Genomic DNA, 16,473 nt, shown 5'->3' with positions numbered 1-16,473 from the left:
TAATGATTTTAAATAATAAACAAGTATTAAACTAGTTTAATTGACCACCAAACTTTTTATGGTAGAGGGTTGTTCTGAAACCTTATTTTAGGAGCTATGGTCATATTTTATAAAAACTGAAATAAAGTGTGACTAAAATAAAACAACAAGTAGTAATTAAAAGGAAAGAAAAAAAGGAATCAAGCAAAAAAAGGGATTAACACCCTCTCCCCACGGGGCGTCGGCCCAGCTAATCAGCCGGCCGGCCCAGCTATACACCCCGCTCGCTTGGCCTACTAAGGCCCCGCTACGCCCACCGTGACCTAACCCATTCCCCCCACGATCCCCACTCCCCCCTCGATCCACTCCTCCCTCTCCCTCGCTGGATCTGGATCGAGGCGCTGCGCCCGCCGTCCCCGACGCGCCCCGTCGCTCATCACCGCTGCACCTCGCCACCTCGTCGCGCCGTCGTCCCCGTCCTCCTCCCCAACGGCTACAACGAGCCTCGCCGCCCCCTGTTCCCCTGCAACGAAAGTGAGCGCACCCCCCTCCTTGGTGTCTTCCACGCACGCTCGCGCCCGTCGCCGTCCGCGTCGCGCTCCGGCCACGACCCCCTGAGCCCCGCTCGTGGCCGATGCCTCCTCTGCGTCCTAGCCCGCCGTGGTCGCGCTTGGCCGCCGCCAGCCCCGCAACCCGCATGCCTCGCTCCCTGCGACCTCGCCCGCGGCCGCGGTCGCTGCCGCTGCAGCGACCGCACTCAGCGCGCCGGCCGCCCCTTTTCCCCCTGCTCCGCTCGACCCCTGGCCTCGCCCCGGCCTCCCGCATCCCTCCCCGCTCTGGCTTGCCCTTGTGCCACCACACCATCGCCTCCAGCGCCCCCGCCGCGCGCATCGAGCGCTCTGGCATCCGACGCCCAGCGCCCGAACCCCCCAGTGCCCGTTCGCCCCACCCGTGCCCGTCGGGTTCGCCCGCTAGCGCCCAGCGCTCGCTCGGGTGACACCCGCACCCGAGCGCCCAAACCCAATAGGCCTTTGGCCCTATGACAAGTGGGGCCCAGCCCCTGAACAAAAAAAGGGTTTAAAAATAATAATAAATAAAAATATTAATTAATTAATTAATTAAAGAATCAAAGAATTAATTAACTTAACTAATTCTGTATTAGATTAACCTAATCACTTAGTTAACTAATTAATCATGATTAGTTAGTCTAGTCAATGACGAACGGGACCCACATGTCAATTTGACCCAGTCAATGGCCTGTTGACTGCTGACATCATGCTGACGTCAGCATACACTATTCTGGATAATGTTGATTTAAAATAATTAAGTAAATTCTGAAAATGATTAAATCTTTTTAAATTAATATAAAATAAACCGCAACTCGGATGAAAATACTTTCTACATGAAAGTTGCTCAGAACGACGATACGAATCCGGATACGCAGCCCGTTCGTTCACCACACACCCCTAACATATCGAACACGCAACTTTCCCCCTCCGATTCATCTCTCCGAAAACGCGAAAAACCGGGAATACTTTCCCGGATGTTTCCCCCCTTCGCCGGTATCACCTGCTACCGTGATTGGGCCCCCCTAACAACCCTCATTGTCATGTCATGCATCGTCATGCATATGTTTGCATTATATTTATTGTTTCTTCCCCCTCTTCTCTCGCTAGACTCCGATACCGACGCTGCTGCTGCCCAGTTCGACTACGGAGTTGACGACCCCTCCTACTTGCTCGAGCAAACAGGCAAGCCCCCCCTTGATCACCAGATATCGCCTATTCTTCTCTATACTGCTTGCATTAGAGTAGAGTAGCATGTTACTGCTTTTCGTTAATCCTATCTTGATGCATAGCCTGTCCTTGCTACTACTGTTGTTACCCTTACCTGCTATCCTAATGCTTAGTATAGGATGCTAGTGTTCCATCAGTGGCCCTACACTCTTGTCCGTCTGCCATGCTATACTACTGGGCCATGCTATACTAGTGTCCCGCGCACGCCGCCTGCCACAGAGGCTGCGCCGGCTCGCCGACCGGGGCCACCACCCCGGAGTCCGTGGTCCTTCGCAAGGGGAACGAAGCGACGAGAGGCCTCGCCGCCACCTTCATCGGCGGCCGCCGCGGCTTGCCTGGCGTCCCTCAGGTGGCGGCTAGGGGAGGAGATGCTGGAGGGGGTGGCGGCGCCGGGGGAAAACCTAGTCGCCCCCGGGTCGCCCGCGGGGGACGACACGGGAGCCGCGCGTGAGTTCCTTCGTGTATATTCTCTAGCTCACTATATTGTTTCCTAGCAGTAAGCTTTTGCTAGCTTCTTAGATTTGATCTGTATGAATACTTGATTAGTTCATTTTCATTTATAGCATTGTAGATGTTCGCCTCTGCTAGTCGATTTCCATAATGGAACATGCAGTTTAGGTGGGCCAAACAGCCGGTAAGCTTAAGAATCGGTGGTAAGCTCTTGCAAGAACTTGCAAGCTTCTTGTGTTAAATTTCATTTATGTGCCTGTATTTGTTCTTGAATCCTTGTTCTTTTTGTGTACTTTATACGGAGGTTGCAGTAACTCACAGCACTACAGTTTTCTTTCCCTGTACTTTGTAACATATAGCTGTACATAGTTACTATTTTTTGCGTTTTGATTAAAATGAGAACATAATTCTTATGATCTAAAATGTCCATATAATGTATCTCTTCTAGATAGAAAGGTGTGCAGAAGGGATTTGTACCAATTGGTAGCAATTGAACAGGAAGATGCTTAGTAAGGTAATCTGTTGCTAACTACAGCTGGAATGCAAAATTTTATGCTGTAGATTAATATAAGTTGTTTTGTGTTACTAGGATAAAATAGTAGAAGAGCACTAGAGGATGCTTGAAGGAATTGTAAAGGGGAATGAGAAGTGTCGCAAAAGAATCAATTCCGCTGGCATCGATTACGAGTGTCCAGCCCCTGTAAGTAACACTTGATGCTGTTCATTGATTTAATAAATTGATCTTACTTCATCAGATTTGAATTAGCTCAGCAATTTGCCACATAATTGTAATTGTATTAAGAAAATTTCAACTTTTTGTTGACCTGGAGCGAAAGGCATGCAATTGTAGTGCCCTAGAGCCAAATTTGCCATGTGTTACTGTGTAGGTCCTTGATATTTATAGTACTGGTTGTTTATTCTTATCTACATTTGCTTACTGAAATAATTTATGTATTGGCACCAAGGTTCGTCCCAGGCTTTGCTTAACCATATTTTGAGTTGTGCTTCAATTGTTTTTCGTTTCATGCCGTATGCGGCAGTTACTCTCTGGAGATAACTTGTACCGAATAAATAGTGCATAATTGATCACTACATTAGCTCCATGTTCTCATGTAAAAATGCAGCTCCATGACCCGCTTGAAAGAGAGGAGAAGGTTTGCCTCCCGTCCGTCTCATCCCATCCCCTTGTGCCAGCCATGAAAGAGAGGAGGGAGAGCAGAAAGGAGCGTGGTGGCAATGCGCCGATGCTGGCCGGTTGAGGCATGGTCGACGTGTCAGTCAAGGGGTCCCTGCATTTGTGATCTATGATGGTTGGCTCGCTGTGGCGGTCGGCGATGGAATAATTGTGAGGGAGAGCACCCCTTTAGCGCCTCTCCGCATAGTTCTTCCTTCCCCTACCGCCGGCCAACAGTTCGAGATCCTTGTCCAAGGCCGGTGTGTACAGTTTCAGCCTCGTTCCCATGGATGGCAAAGTCTGCCTTGTCGTGATGTGCAAGTACACACATAGGCATACCAGCAGAATCGTTATTGATTTATCCATACAGTTTCATGTATAGATTGACATTTATTTGGAGCAAGTGCTGTTGATTTATTTTATTCAACGCCACGAGTGTTCAGTGTTGATTTTGTGGGCAGGCGTTTTAGTGAGCTAGCAAGGGGGCGCAGTGGATCTGTCATCATTTTGTTTAAAATGGTTGAAAGATGTTCAACGTTGGCTCTATATTTTCAAGGGTATGTGCTTCTCTGAAGATGCTTCGGCTGCATTTTTGTTTACCCATCATTCAGTGAAAAATCACCGATTCCTCACCTGATGCAGATGATGAGTACTCACATTTTTGGTCTTACAGATTTTGTCAGACTATGATGGGTGTACGACAATTTTGGTCTTACTGATTTCGTCCGGGAGACAATCAGATAAGACAGACACTTGACCCCCAACTAACCACATCTAGCTTAGCTTCACTAGCCGCCATTAACTAATCACTCACTCAACTCATAGCTTGGTGTCGTTCTGAATGATTCCATATCCGTTACGTAGATTCAACTGGATGCTCTTGCTTGATCCCTAAATTATGTCCTACTCCTACTAAATTATTAGAAACTATGTACTCGATTCATGGAATCTGTCGAGAAATGTATGCACCTTTTCCTTGCATATTTATACTAGGGGCATCATTTTGAAGTTAGTATTCATTTCGTGATACACTACACATTACCATTCATTCTGTGCTAGCAAAATATTTGTTTATATAGCTTGCTATCATCTAATTTAAGATTGAATTTCCTCAATGTAAATTCTCAAATATGCGGGCAACATGGACCTCAAGATAGGTAAGCAAGAGAAGGACCAGTTCCTAATCATTCTGTTTGTTCTTCTTGGACTGTCGTTGTTACTTGCAGTTTGCCTCTGCTGCCATGTGGTAATGTGCAACCATCAAGGGCTTGCCGTGTTGACCCTCAAGAAGTAGTAGGTCGACGACAGGCAAGGCGTCCAGGAAGCCAGAGCACGGGAGAGCGATGCCGCTCAAAGGGTGAGGTTGCCAAATGGTGCGGTGACACTAGCTCGGTGGCCAAGTAGACTATATTCTGGACTATCTACAAATCATGGACTAAAATTGCCATGAATTATTCGACTTCTTTCTGGACACACATATTTCTTTTGTACTCAAGTCTGATATGTCTTGTATTTATTCTATAGTTAAGTACAGTAGTTCAGATTCTTTTACAAGTGCTTCATGGTTTTACCCTGTGTGCAGAAATCTTCTAAGTTGCCGCTGAAGGAAGAAGACATGGGGTCGGAAAAATGTTAAGATTGACTTGATGTGTGGTAAGGAAAAGCCAGTCAAAAAGTTTTTGATGCTTGAACATTCACTACTCAGTTATTCTTTTAGGTACGCATAATCTTCCAAGTTATAATCAATTCCTTTTATTTGGGCACGCATAATGACCATTCCTCGGCATCAAGTTCTTCTGGTTAGTAATTAATACTTCCTTCCCATATGGATTTGCATGATGGTTGTTCCTTTTTTGGGATAGCTTACCAGGCTTATGCCTTGAAAACTAAGCTACCTCCATGATTATGCTTCTGGTCTCAGTAGAATTGTTGTTTCGCCAAAATTCAGATGCGAAGAGGAGTTCCTGATACTAGATGAACATACCAACCTACTTGCCTACAACCAAGGTAGAATTATCAGCGGGGACACCACAGTCAGAGCTGGTGACTGAAGAAAGCCTGCACATAGCTACCATCAATGTCTTTTTTAGCCAAGATCTTGCACGTGACCGTTGTTTTCGAAGCCTTATCTGCAGTTGAGAATATAAGGCGAGAAGACGCGGGTGCACGATACATTGGATACTACAAAGTAGACACATTTCTACAAACGACATGGCAGAATATCTATACCATAGTTGAAGCAAAGCACCCTATATCCATGAAAATAAATAGTATACGGATTCAACGTCAAGGAAGAAAATGAGACAATAACATTTGATGAATATTCAAGTTCTTGGTATAAAGTAGGAGTGCTTATGAGGGGTGATGCTATAAGGGGATGGCGGTAATCAGAAGAAATTTGCAATTTGGTGAAATAACTACCTCATAGAAGAGTTAATTGGTTTCGATGTAGGAAAAATCTGCAGGCTGGTTAAGCTTTGATGTATAAATAGTAGGACTTCGCTTTGTGTAAAAAAAGTTCTTGCTAAGGTTATTCAACGGGCTAAGTTTTCTAAACAGTGTTGACTTGATATTACAGTACTAAAACCTCGAGAATACTTGATGGACCAAGACAAGTAGTGTTTGTAATGACTTGGTTTATGATAGTCATTGCCATCAAATATTTTAAACTTGCAGATATTCCCGTTCATATCATGACATCCACAATAACCGAACTATCCTGCTTACAATGCTTCACACAAATAGATAAAAAAATTATAAGTTTTCTTATCAGAAACAGAAAAATCACACCACCATATGTGTGGAGTGTGTTGTAGTGCTCCACAAAAATATTTTTCCATGACTCTTGAAAACTTTTTAAGGATAGAGCAAATTGCCCACAACAATTTCCATGAAATTCCTTCTATTGTGGTGGCAAGTATAATACTTAGTCCTGAAAAATATTATTTTTGTGTATAATCGAACACTTAAATAACTGATTGAGGGAATTTGAGAGGATGGAGAAGATGGGGGCACAATAGGAAAATGGATGGAGAGAGAGAAAGAAGAGAGTGGAGATGAGAGACAGGGTGAGAAAGAGGGTCTTTACATAAAAAAGGTCGACAATGATGGGTAAGCATGATTAGTACGAGGGTAAAGTATATATCATACAACCATTGTCATATACAAGGAGCCCGTAGCAACGCACGGGCATTATACTAGTATATATAGGAATACAATCATCTATTTGAAGTACAAGACAAGCCAGAACAAATCCTAATCTATCTCGTCTTTCCTAATAAACATTATACTCAACACTCATTCATTCATGCGGATGAGAAGCCAATCATCTCGTCTTTCCTAATAAACATTATACTCAACTCTCGGTGCCTTGTCGACTGAAATTATACATGTACAAGGATGACGTGAAGGTTGAGTTCACATCACGCATGCATTGTGATTGCCTTAGTCCTCTCCCAAGATATACCGCTTCATTCCTGCCTTTCGAAGTTTTTCGGACCCCTTTCTTAGGTTGCACGACTCAGTCTTTGTCATATTGTGTAGACGGGTTCATCCAACATGAAAGAAAAGGAAAAAAAAACATCTATTAAGAATCAAGTATTGAATAAGCTTGCAGTGCTGGTGAGCGTGCGACATCATTCAAGCATTCTACAGAGCTACATTGACCCGGCAGAATTGCACCCAATCTCTTGAAGAAATATCTTATCAATTATGAAGACGAATGTTCAAAGATAGAAGTACTCATGTTTCTGGCACTGAACAGACAATCCATGGTCATAAAATCATACTATCCCCCATTTTTTACTCATGAAACCCATGCTTGTATCCCTCATCATCAACTCGTTATGTTGTAACTGTGTTCCGATTAGATAACAATAACATTAATGATTGACTTTGTCACTGGTATGGTATTCAGTTGCATGTGCACACACACTGCATTACCGGTATTTTACGCCAAAAGAGAATGTGATGTGATTTATTTGCACCCAACGGGCACTTGCTGCCGCTTGGCCGAGAGCTTCCAGGAGAAACTGCTCAAATGAGGTTGCTTCCACGGTGTTAACCGCCCTATTGATTCTGCCATTGAGTCAGAGTATTTGTGCTTTATCTAGGGCTCAGTTTCAAAACACACCGACATATACCACACTTCGGAGCTAGCTAGTACTTTCTGTATGGATCCCTACGTATCGAGGGCAAGCAATTAGCAGCAATTTTATTTGTGGTTTTCAAAGGAACTTCTAACTAAAGATTAATCTATTCCTAACTAAATTTATTTGTTGTATGTTCAGTCTACCAGGGCAATATTTTACACAACCTAATCACTTTATTTAGTTTGCATTGGACTCTATATTCCTAGATAACTATTAACGAGGTTCATTTACAATGAGTCGCGGGTTGCAAAGTGCTATTTTATGACTCGCCCCAGTGTGCAATTTCTTGAACCGCCCCTGCGTGCACCTCAATGGAGTACCCTACCCTACTCTACCAACTTCATTGCTCCGCCGCTTGTGGTTTGTTGTGTTGCGTCCATATAAACAAGCATTTCCATTCCATTCAACTCGATTCATCAATTCCATCGATACATATAAATATAAAAAATGCCCCATGGCATACAACAGGATCGGAGTTGCTTCCTTCTTGATTGGATTATCAAACATCGGAGGGGCGGCTTCCTGTGTGAGGGCGGTATGTGATCAATGGGATTTTGTTGGCGGAAACAAACTCGGCAATCGCAGACGCTCTGAACTCGCCATCTGCAAGACACACATTACATTATTAGTTATCCAATTTTATGTCAAACCAACTCAGTTCATAGAAATGGAAAGCAAAGCGGATGGCACTGAAAGCTAAAGCAAGTTAGAGAAGATACCATATACGGTCAACTTGACCTCCTCCTGTTTCTTGAGCATGACTAGTGAGGGGCGCTTTGCTTCCGGGTCAACGTGGAACAGCTTGGCTACATCAGGATTGGTCATCTGGTAGAAGTTGACAGCCCGGTACAAGCTGCTGATATCTTCCAGCCTTGAGGCAGCAGCAAGCTCATCACTGTCAGCACCCTATAGGTTGATAAGATCAGTAATCAATCTTGGTTAAGATGGTTGTTGGTAGACTTTACTGGGATTGGAACATACCGAGAGGGAGTCGAGGAAGGCGAGCACAGCCACGCCGTGGCCGGTGATGATCTTCTCGGCCTTGTCGATGGTGGTGACGTTCTGCACGTCAGGGCTCAGCCTCTGGGATATCCAAGTGACCATGGCGTCCCTGCAGCAATGGAAAAATCGCAACGATGAAGATACAACAGCAGCCGGGCAAGCGAATTAAGAAGTATTTTCCCTGCTAGTAGTTACTTACTTGGTCCTCTCGCCGTAGTAGGGGTAGTGCCTGGCCATGCCGTCGACAAAGAATAGGACGGTGGGGTACCCTGGACGCCATGCACGCGCGCGAGCTGACGGTCCTGGGTGGCGTCGACCTTGGCGAGCGCGACGTCGAGCCCCTTGTCGGCCAGGTGCGACGCGGCCGCGGCGTACTCCGGGGCGAGCTTGCGGGACCAGTAACACCAGGGTGCATACAAGTCCACCACGACATGGCGGCGGACGTCGAGGAAGGAGGAGAAGTTGTAACGTGGATTTTTGAAGCTCAAGCTTTCAGACACCTCTTATCTATATCCTCCAATATTGCTTTGAGATCTATGCTACACAACTAACTTACTACATGGCATTTTCTCTTTTTTGTTTCTTCAAAACAACACATCATACGAACTTCAAACTTTTCAGGACAACATAACATTCTTTCTACAATGTGGGAAAAAACTTTCAGATTTAGGCAGCTACGGATGTGTGGGGACGGCTCCGCTGCATGGGAGCATGAGCTCCGATCTAGGCAGCTCCGGATGCGTGGGAAGCCTCGTGAGGAGAGGAAGGGCTGACCGGGGCCAGCGACAAAACAGGCGTGTGGGTCAGGCTCGGTGCACGCGTTATAGCATGCACAATGACGATGCAGACTCAATTCGCCCTACGTGGTTGTGGTTCATGCGGCGTAAGCCTCTCTCTCCCTCCCTCTTGCTATAGACCACCCTCCCCGCTCACTCCCCCTCCTTCCCTCTTCCCAACATTCTCTCATTCTTTTGTTGAACAAATAGCACACCTTTTTTGGCATGCGCCGGAGCCATGACTGAATGCGTGCGGTCATGCCTCCGGCCTGTGAAGGCCGCGGGGAGCCGAAGCGGAGTCTAGTACGAGGGGGACACATGATCATGGCACCGGAAGGCCTTCACGGGCTACTCGTGTTAGCTGGATTTTGATCTCCGTGCTAGTCGGACCAATCACATCACGTGCGGGACGAAATTTTGTTTTCCCGCCCAAGGTCACGTCTCTCGCCCGTTCTTAATTTCTGGGGCCATCCCTTCTTATTTTCTTTTGTTGGCGAGACATCGCGGCAAAGGCGAACAATAGGACACCCTCTCCTTTTTCTCTCCCGCCCAAAATGTCGAGAAAGCGAGCAGGACGGCGAGTGTCTCAAAGCGCTCCGTGAGGTGTAAAAACGGGTGTAGGCATGCATCACGGATATTGGTGGCCCCCAACTCCGGGATGGTGTCGAAAAATAGGGGCAAGAAAGGCATTCTTTTGTCCTGGGCAATATAGCATAAGCCTTGGGAGGGCTACACAACGGGCTCATAGCCTTGCAGTTTCGATTCGTACTTGGCTCCATGAGTACTCGGATCATGTCGTGCAATGACGGAAAAAAAGCGCACTCTACTTTGCCATGCACCGGTTCGGTCGAATGCGTGCGACCGTGGCTTACGCCACGCGGAGGCCAAAGTGGAGTGTGTACGAGGGAGTCACGCCCTTTTTTGCTAGAAGGCCTTCAGGGGCAACTCATGTTCGCCATACATCGAAGTCCTTGCCGCTCCGTCCGGTCGCACATCACACGGGCTGAAATTTCATTTTCCTGCCCTAGATTTCGCCCCGCTCACGTTCTTTGTTGTTGAATCCCTCCCTTTTGTATTTATAGTCGGGGAGACATCGTGGCGATGGCTAGCAATAACACACCTAATTTTGGCATGGGGGCGAAATTTTCCCGCCCAAAAACGACGAAAAAGTGCCCACGACGGCGAGTGTCCCAAAGCGCTTCGGGAGGAGTAAAGACGGGTGTAGGTACGCATCACGGATTTTGGTGGCTCCTACAAGGCACGGTGGCGAAGCGACGACTCCAGCTCCTCCTTTGACGTGGGAGAAATGCTGCGAGGGAGATGCTCTGTAACCGCTCACGTGGTAGATCCATGTGGGGGACTAACATGAACATTAAACAAATTAAATATTTACAAAATATTGCACCGATGGATTACATTACTCAGATAAACAATTAAGAATGTTTCGATAATATATTATACTACTATTGTTTCAAACAAGGCAAGTTTTTACTTAATAGTTTTTAATTAATAACTTTTTGTCAGGGAGACGCCGTGGCAATCGTGAGCAATAACACACACTACTTTGGCATGAGGAGAAATTTTCCCGCCCAAAATGGCGAAAAAGTGACCATGACGGCGAGCGTCCCAAAGCACTCCGGTAGGAGTAAAAACGGGTGTAGGTATGCATCACAGATTTTGGTGGCTCCTACAAGGCACGGTGGCAAGCTGACGACTCCGGCTCCGCCTTGACATGGTGGAAATGCTTGTTTGGAGCCTCCATGGCCTAATTTCTTTCTCGACAAAGGTTTTCGCGCACAAAACCACGCGAAAAATTTAGTGACACAGGGTGCCTCGGGTCACGCCCGAAGGTCTGGAAACGGTGTAGGCACGAAGTTAACCAGCGCCATCGGCACGATCCGACCCGGCCGCCATGCTGAACTGGACGTCTGACAGAGCTTTCGGTTGATGCCACGTTGTAGAGTGCCCATAACTGTTCCCACGTGATAGTTAGTGCCATCAGGCCAGAGCCCTGATTGGATCAAATATCCAAACCGTTAGTGGATTAGGCGCGTGCGGAATAAGCAGAAACTCACGATCAATATGACCCCGTCTTCCCATCTCGAGGACTTGCTGCAAGGGCTAAGAATGCCCGGCCGCGCCTAGTAGTTATCTCGTGGGCACCTTCCTGGTCAACCCGTCTCGCAAAAGACAGTCGGGAACTCAGGTCCACCTCTACGGGCGGTACCGCCTGTCCCTCCAGTCCTGCAGTAACAGTAACTTCTCATGGGTACCTCTCGGGGCCGACCCATCTTAAACATGGTTCAGGGAGAAAGTCACAGTAACCGTGTTTCCAAACACCAAGGGGAAATCCGAGGTATCACCCTCGAGGGATGCCTACTCGATGTAACCGTCAAGGTGAACTAAGGAGGAATCACCCTCGAGGTCCACTCTTGAGGATTTGCACGACAGCGTCGTTATCGGGAGTGGTGAAGGAGGAATCACCCTCGATGACCACGACCAATTAACTACTCTACAAGTTAACATCAAAAGTGCTGACGAGGTATCACCCTCGGCAATCGATAGTAACCCAGTAGTGTCATACAATTTAGGGGGTGATGTGCGGCGTCAGGGCCTGGTTGTCTATCCCGTTGATCGGGTCTTCTGATAATCCAGCGGGGCAACTGGGACAAAGTGGGGGTCTCTGATGGGTCTCAAACCAGCCTATACTAAGCAGTTTGGATATCAGACATGTGTCAATAGCAGTTACAAAACATGCTATGCATCAAAAATAGGATAAACAGTAGCAGCAGCAATTTCTAATGCAAGCATAAGAGAGAAAGAATAGGCAATATCGGCATGTTCAAAGGAATTATTAACCGGTAGTTATGCATTATTCATCTACTGGAAACGGGCGATAAGTTGCGGGTTCACCTCGGTAGAGGGTCCCGACACGGAAACAGACGACACAATTAGCTTCGTCTCGTCGTTCTGATCAACTTTCATGTAGAAAGTTTTTCGATCCCAGATACGGTTTATTTTGTATGATTTTCCAAAGTTTTAAAATATTTTCTCGAATTCTGAAATATACCTAAATTTGAATTTAAACAGTGTATTATTTTTTATACTCACAGACCACTAGCCTACTAGAATGACATGTGCGGTTCAGTGGCTGTGTCAGCATACACAGTCAGCAAGTCAACAGTTAACAGTTGACCTGGTCAAAGTGTGAATAGTGGTCGTGGGGCCAACTTGTCATTGACTGTTATTTTAACTAAAGTGCTAAACAGATTTATTTAGTAAGGGTCAACCACTAATTAAGCGAGCGGGGGCGCTGGCCCTAGTTGTGTATACCCGTATGAACAGGGGAGGGGCCTGGCCATGGCCAAGGCGCAGCGTGGCGCGTGACGGAGCACTGGCCAGCGGGGGCGCTGGCCCTAGTTGTGTATACCCGTATGAACAGGAAGAAAACAACTGAAAACCGGGCAAAACAGTGAAAGTACTGGAAGAAAAAATCGTAAAAGAAAAAGAAAGAAAAAACCCCGCAAGGAATAGAGAAGGAAGCAGCAGCGAACGCATCGAACGGCAAACGCTAATCCCGTACATGGGCCGGCCCAACCGGAGGTTCCCTCAGCGAAAGCACAACATTCTGACGCTAACAAGCGTCAAATAAGGTTTACCGCCCTGGATGGCCGCCACGCCCTTTCTCTGTTTCCTGTGGCAGGAGGAAGGAGAAGACCAAGGGGGGTTTGGGCCTCCTCTGCCACTAAGGCGCAAGTTCCAATAGGTTTAGGCTCCTTTTTCTTTTTCTTTTATTTCTGTTTCTTTTTATTTAGCTTCAGTTTTATTTTAATTTCAATAGCAATTGGCTTATATTTAAATATGAGACTTGGCCCAATAAACAACATGCAATATTTGGCACTGTTATATAATTGTTGGGGTAATACTTGAAGTCATTTGATTTTTGAATAAATGCAAATGAACTAAAGTGGATGTTTTAGTCACTGCTTTTGGGTGATAACTTTTGAATAAGCAAACAAGTAACCTAGTTTTTCACCACCATAACTAACTATGGATTATTTGCCATCACATGAACTTTTTTAGTTTTGACATTTGAAAACTTTAATTGTTTGACTTTATTTTAAATTTGAATTTAGAATTAGTTTGAATCAACGTGGGATCTTGAAACAGTAAAACTGATGACATGGCATGATTAGTAGAGGATTACTGTAGCTTAATTATCCGGGCGTCACAGATTCGTCGAGTTCCGGCAGGGGTGTGGTGTTGCTGCCGAGGTGGTGGAGCGATGGCGAAGACAAGAGAGAAAAACTGAAGGAGAGAAAATGGGAGGATGGCTCCCCTAGCCGTAGCCCCACCCACTGCTTATGTAGTTCTTTAAGAGAAAATCGATGACACATGCAAGCAATGATTTTGTATCTTCTGTCATTTATTTACACTATACACTATAAAATCCAGATATATACTTGCCATCACGAGGAGATTGCTCTTAAAAAGACAAACTGCACATAAGATAGTTAAAAAAAAGGTTGTTTTCTGTCGTGGAAAGGTTGATTCTAGTATGAGTATTCTCTTGGTATTCGTTCCTGCATGGAAAAGAGAAGCTGATTTTCTCTCGCCGCCCGTCAACTGAAATTTTACATGTTCAATGATGACATGAAGGCTGATTTCACACCACTCATTCATTGTGCTTGCCTTGAGTTCTATTCAAGGATATACGGCGCCATTCCTGCCTCTAAGAGCTTTTTCAAACCCCTTTCTCAGGATGCACGACTAAGTCATTGTTGTCTTATGTAGACGGGTTCATCCAACAGGGTATAAGATAACACGATGGACTGAACTGAAGAGAAAAGAAAAAAAATCATGTACTAAGCCTTAAGCATTAAAGAAGCTCGGAGCATTGGTCAGCGTGCGACATCATTCAAGAATTCTGTGGACCTACGCTGATCCAATGAACTTGTGCCCTATCCCTTGAAGAAATATCTCATCAATTATGAAGACAAATGTTTGAAGCATAGAAGTACTCATGTTTTTGACACTCAACAATACGACCCATGTTCATAAACTCATAATGTCCCCAATTTTTACTCATGAAAATCATGTTTGCATCCCTTTTCGACTCGTTACATTGCAACTGTGTTCCAATTAGATAACAATAAGACTAATGATTGAGCTTGTCATTGGTATTGAGTTATGTGTACACACACATCACATTATGGGTATTTCACGCGAGAAGAAAACCAGAGGCGATTTATTTGCAGCTAATAGGCGCTTGTTGCCACCCATTAGTCCCAACAAGCATTCCATTCCATTCATTTGTTAAGGAAACTGTTCAGCGTGTTGGGGCTCTGCTGCTTTGGGTTCGTTGCATTGCATCCATACAAACAAGTATTTCCATTCCGTTCAATCAATTCTTCAATTCCATCGATATATATATATATATATATATATATATATATATATATATATATATATATATATATATATATATATATATATATATAAAGATGCCCCATGGCATACAGCAGGACTGGTTTGCTTCTTGATCGGATTATCAAACATCGGAGGAGTGGCTTCCTCTGTGAGGGTGGTATGTGATCAACGGGATTTTGTTGGCTGAAACAAACTCGGCAATTGCAGACGCCCCGAACTCGCCATCTGCAAGACACACATTACATTATTAATTATCCAATTTTAAGTCAAACCAACTCAGTACATAGAAATGGAAAGCAAGTTAGAGACGATACCATATAGGATGAACGTCTCCTCCTGTTTGTTGAGCAGGACTAGTGATGGGCGCTTTGCTTCTGGGTCAACGTGGAAAAGCTTTGCTACATCAAGATTGGTGGTCTGGTAGAAGTTGACAGCCCGGTACAAGCTGTTGACATCTTCCAGCCTTGAGGCAGCGGCAAGCTCATCACTGTGAACACCCTATATATAGCATTTGTTGATAGACTAATCAATTATGGGCCACATGTGTGGTGCAATCGCAGCAATTTGGTTGGTTGGTAGACTTTGCTGGGATTGGAACGTACCGAGAGGGAGTTGAGGAAGGCGAGCACGGCCACGCCGTGGCCGTTGATGATCTTCTCGGCCTCGCCGATGGTGGTGACGTTCTGCACAGCAGGATCCAGCCTCTGGGATATCCAAGCAACCATGGCCATGGCGTCCCTCCAGCAATGGAAAAATCGCAACGATGATTCGAGAGCAGCAGCCGGACAGGGGAATGAAGAAGAATCACTACTTACTTGGTCCTGTCGCCGTAGTAGGAGTAGTCCCTGGGCACGCCGTCGATGAAGAAGAGGACGGTGGGGTATCCGTCGACGCCGTGGGCGCGCGCAAGCTGACGGTCCTGGGTGGCGTCGACCTTGGCGAGCGCGACGTCGAGCCCCTTGTCGGCCAGGTGCGACGCGGCCGCGGCGTACTCCGGGGCGAGCTTGCGGGACCAGTAACACCAGGGTGCATACAAGTCCACCACGACATGGCGGCGGACGTCGAGGAAGGAGGAGAAGTTGGCCGCGGTGAGGACGACCACGTGGGCCTCGTTGACCTCCTCGGTGTACTCTTGGAGGGAGGCGGGGGATGAGGCGGAGGAGGGGTGGGGGAGGAGGACGAAGAAGGGGGTGGCGAGGAGGAGGAGAAGGACGAGAGATCGGGGCGATGGCATCAGCATCGTCGCCATGGCTGGCCGGCTATGACTATGAGTGCGTGTTGGGAAGTGCAATGGATGCAAATGCAATAGAGAGATCAGCGGAGACTTTGAGGACTTTGAGTAGTGTTCTACGGACATCGGCATCACCGCCGGCCGGCCGGCCGGCCTCGTCTGGTGATGAATGCAATGAGTAGCTAGCTTCTCCTATTTGCTCCAAGGAAAAAAAAAACCGAAGGCTATCCTCCAAAGTCCAAACAGAAAAACCAAAAAAATCCACTACGCAAGTCCCAATTTTGTTTCTTGCTTGCTGTAATATTGAGCACTTTGGCAAACTCATATATGTGGTACTGTCCACGTACATCTTGCCATTTTCTGAAACGCGGTTCCTTAGGAACCATGTTAGCGATAAGCTAGGATGCCAGTGTGCGGCCATGGTTCTTTCTCTCTCGGCCTTATCGACATGATTCACATTCTAGAGTAGCAGAAGGAATGAAGG

At 46.2% G+C, this 16,473-nt stretch overlaps 1 protein-coding gene, 1 long non-coding RNA gene and 1 pseudogene across 7 annotated transcripts; 1 reads left to right on the top strand and 2 right to left on the bottom strand.

Moving 5' to 3' along the window:
* Positions 1-1,338: 1,338 nt before the first annotated feature.
* LOC123135355 (uncharacterized) lies at positions 1,339-5,971 on the top strand. Of its 6 annotated transcripts, none has more exons than XR_006465960.1 (4): positions 1,339-2,739; positions 2,815-2,925; positions 4,626-5,198; positions 5,348-5,971. It is a non-coding gene; the product is annotated as an uncharacterized lncRNA (long non-coding RNA). The 6 variants fall into 6 exon arrangements; XR_006465959.1 differs by lacking the exons at positions 4,626-5,198; positions 5,348-5,971 and adding an exon at positions 4,073-4,617 and having other exon boundaries at positions 1,354-2,222; positions 2,339-2,739; positions 2,815-3,956; XR_006465958.1 differs by lacking the exons at positions 4,626-5,198; positions 5,348-5,971 and adding an exon at positions 4,073-4,617 and having other exon boundaries at positions 1,354-2,236; positions 2,339-2,739; positions 2,815-3,956.
* A 1,900-nt stretch (positions 5,972-7,871) lies between these two features.
* Positions 7,872-16,007, bottom strand: LOC123138555 (protein disulfide isomerase-like 1-4; annotated as a pseudogene).
* On the bottom strand, positions 14,842-15,569 carry LOC123133052 (protein disulfide isomerase-like 1-4). The gene is made up of 3 exons (XM_044552598.1): positions 15,361-15,569; positions 15,073-15,256; positions 14,842-14,983 (listed from the first exon to the last, which is right to left on the bottom strand). The coding sequence occupies exons 1-3, from the start codon at positions 15,487-15,489 to the stop codon at positions 14,880-14,882; spliced, it is 417 nt and encodes a 138-aa protein (XP_044408533.1). The 5' UTR covers positions 15,490-15,569; the 3' UTR covers positions 14,842-14,879.
* Positions 16,008-16,473: the final 466 nt, after the last annotated feature.

Source organism: Triticum aestivum, chromosome 6B (assembly GCF_018294505.1).
Source record: "Triticum aestivum cultivar Chinese Spring chromosome 6B, IWGSC CS RefSeq v2.1, whole genome shotgun sequence".
NCBI lineage: Eukaryota > Viridiplantae > Streptophyta > Magnoliopsida > Poales > Poaceae > Triticum > Triticum aestivum.
This window is presented reverse-complemented; position numbering and strand designations above follow the sequence as displayed.

Excerpts from the sequence above, each read along its gene's own strand:
- LOC123133052 (XM_044552598.1), bottom strand. The coding sequence starts at position 15,489 with ATGGCCATGGTTGCTTGGATATCCCAGAGGCTGGATCCTGCTGTGCAG. Across the intron at positions 15,257-15,360 it reads CCTTCCTCAACTCCCTCTCG|GGTGTTCACAGTGATGAGCT; the intron begins GTACGTTCCAAT and ends TGCTATATATAG. Across the intron at positions 14,984-15,072 it reads GGAGACGTTCATCCTATATG|ATGGCGAGTTCGGGGCGTCT; the intron begins GTATCGTCTCTA and ends TGTGTCTTGCAG.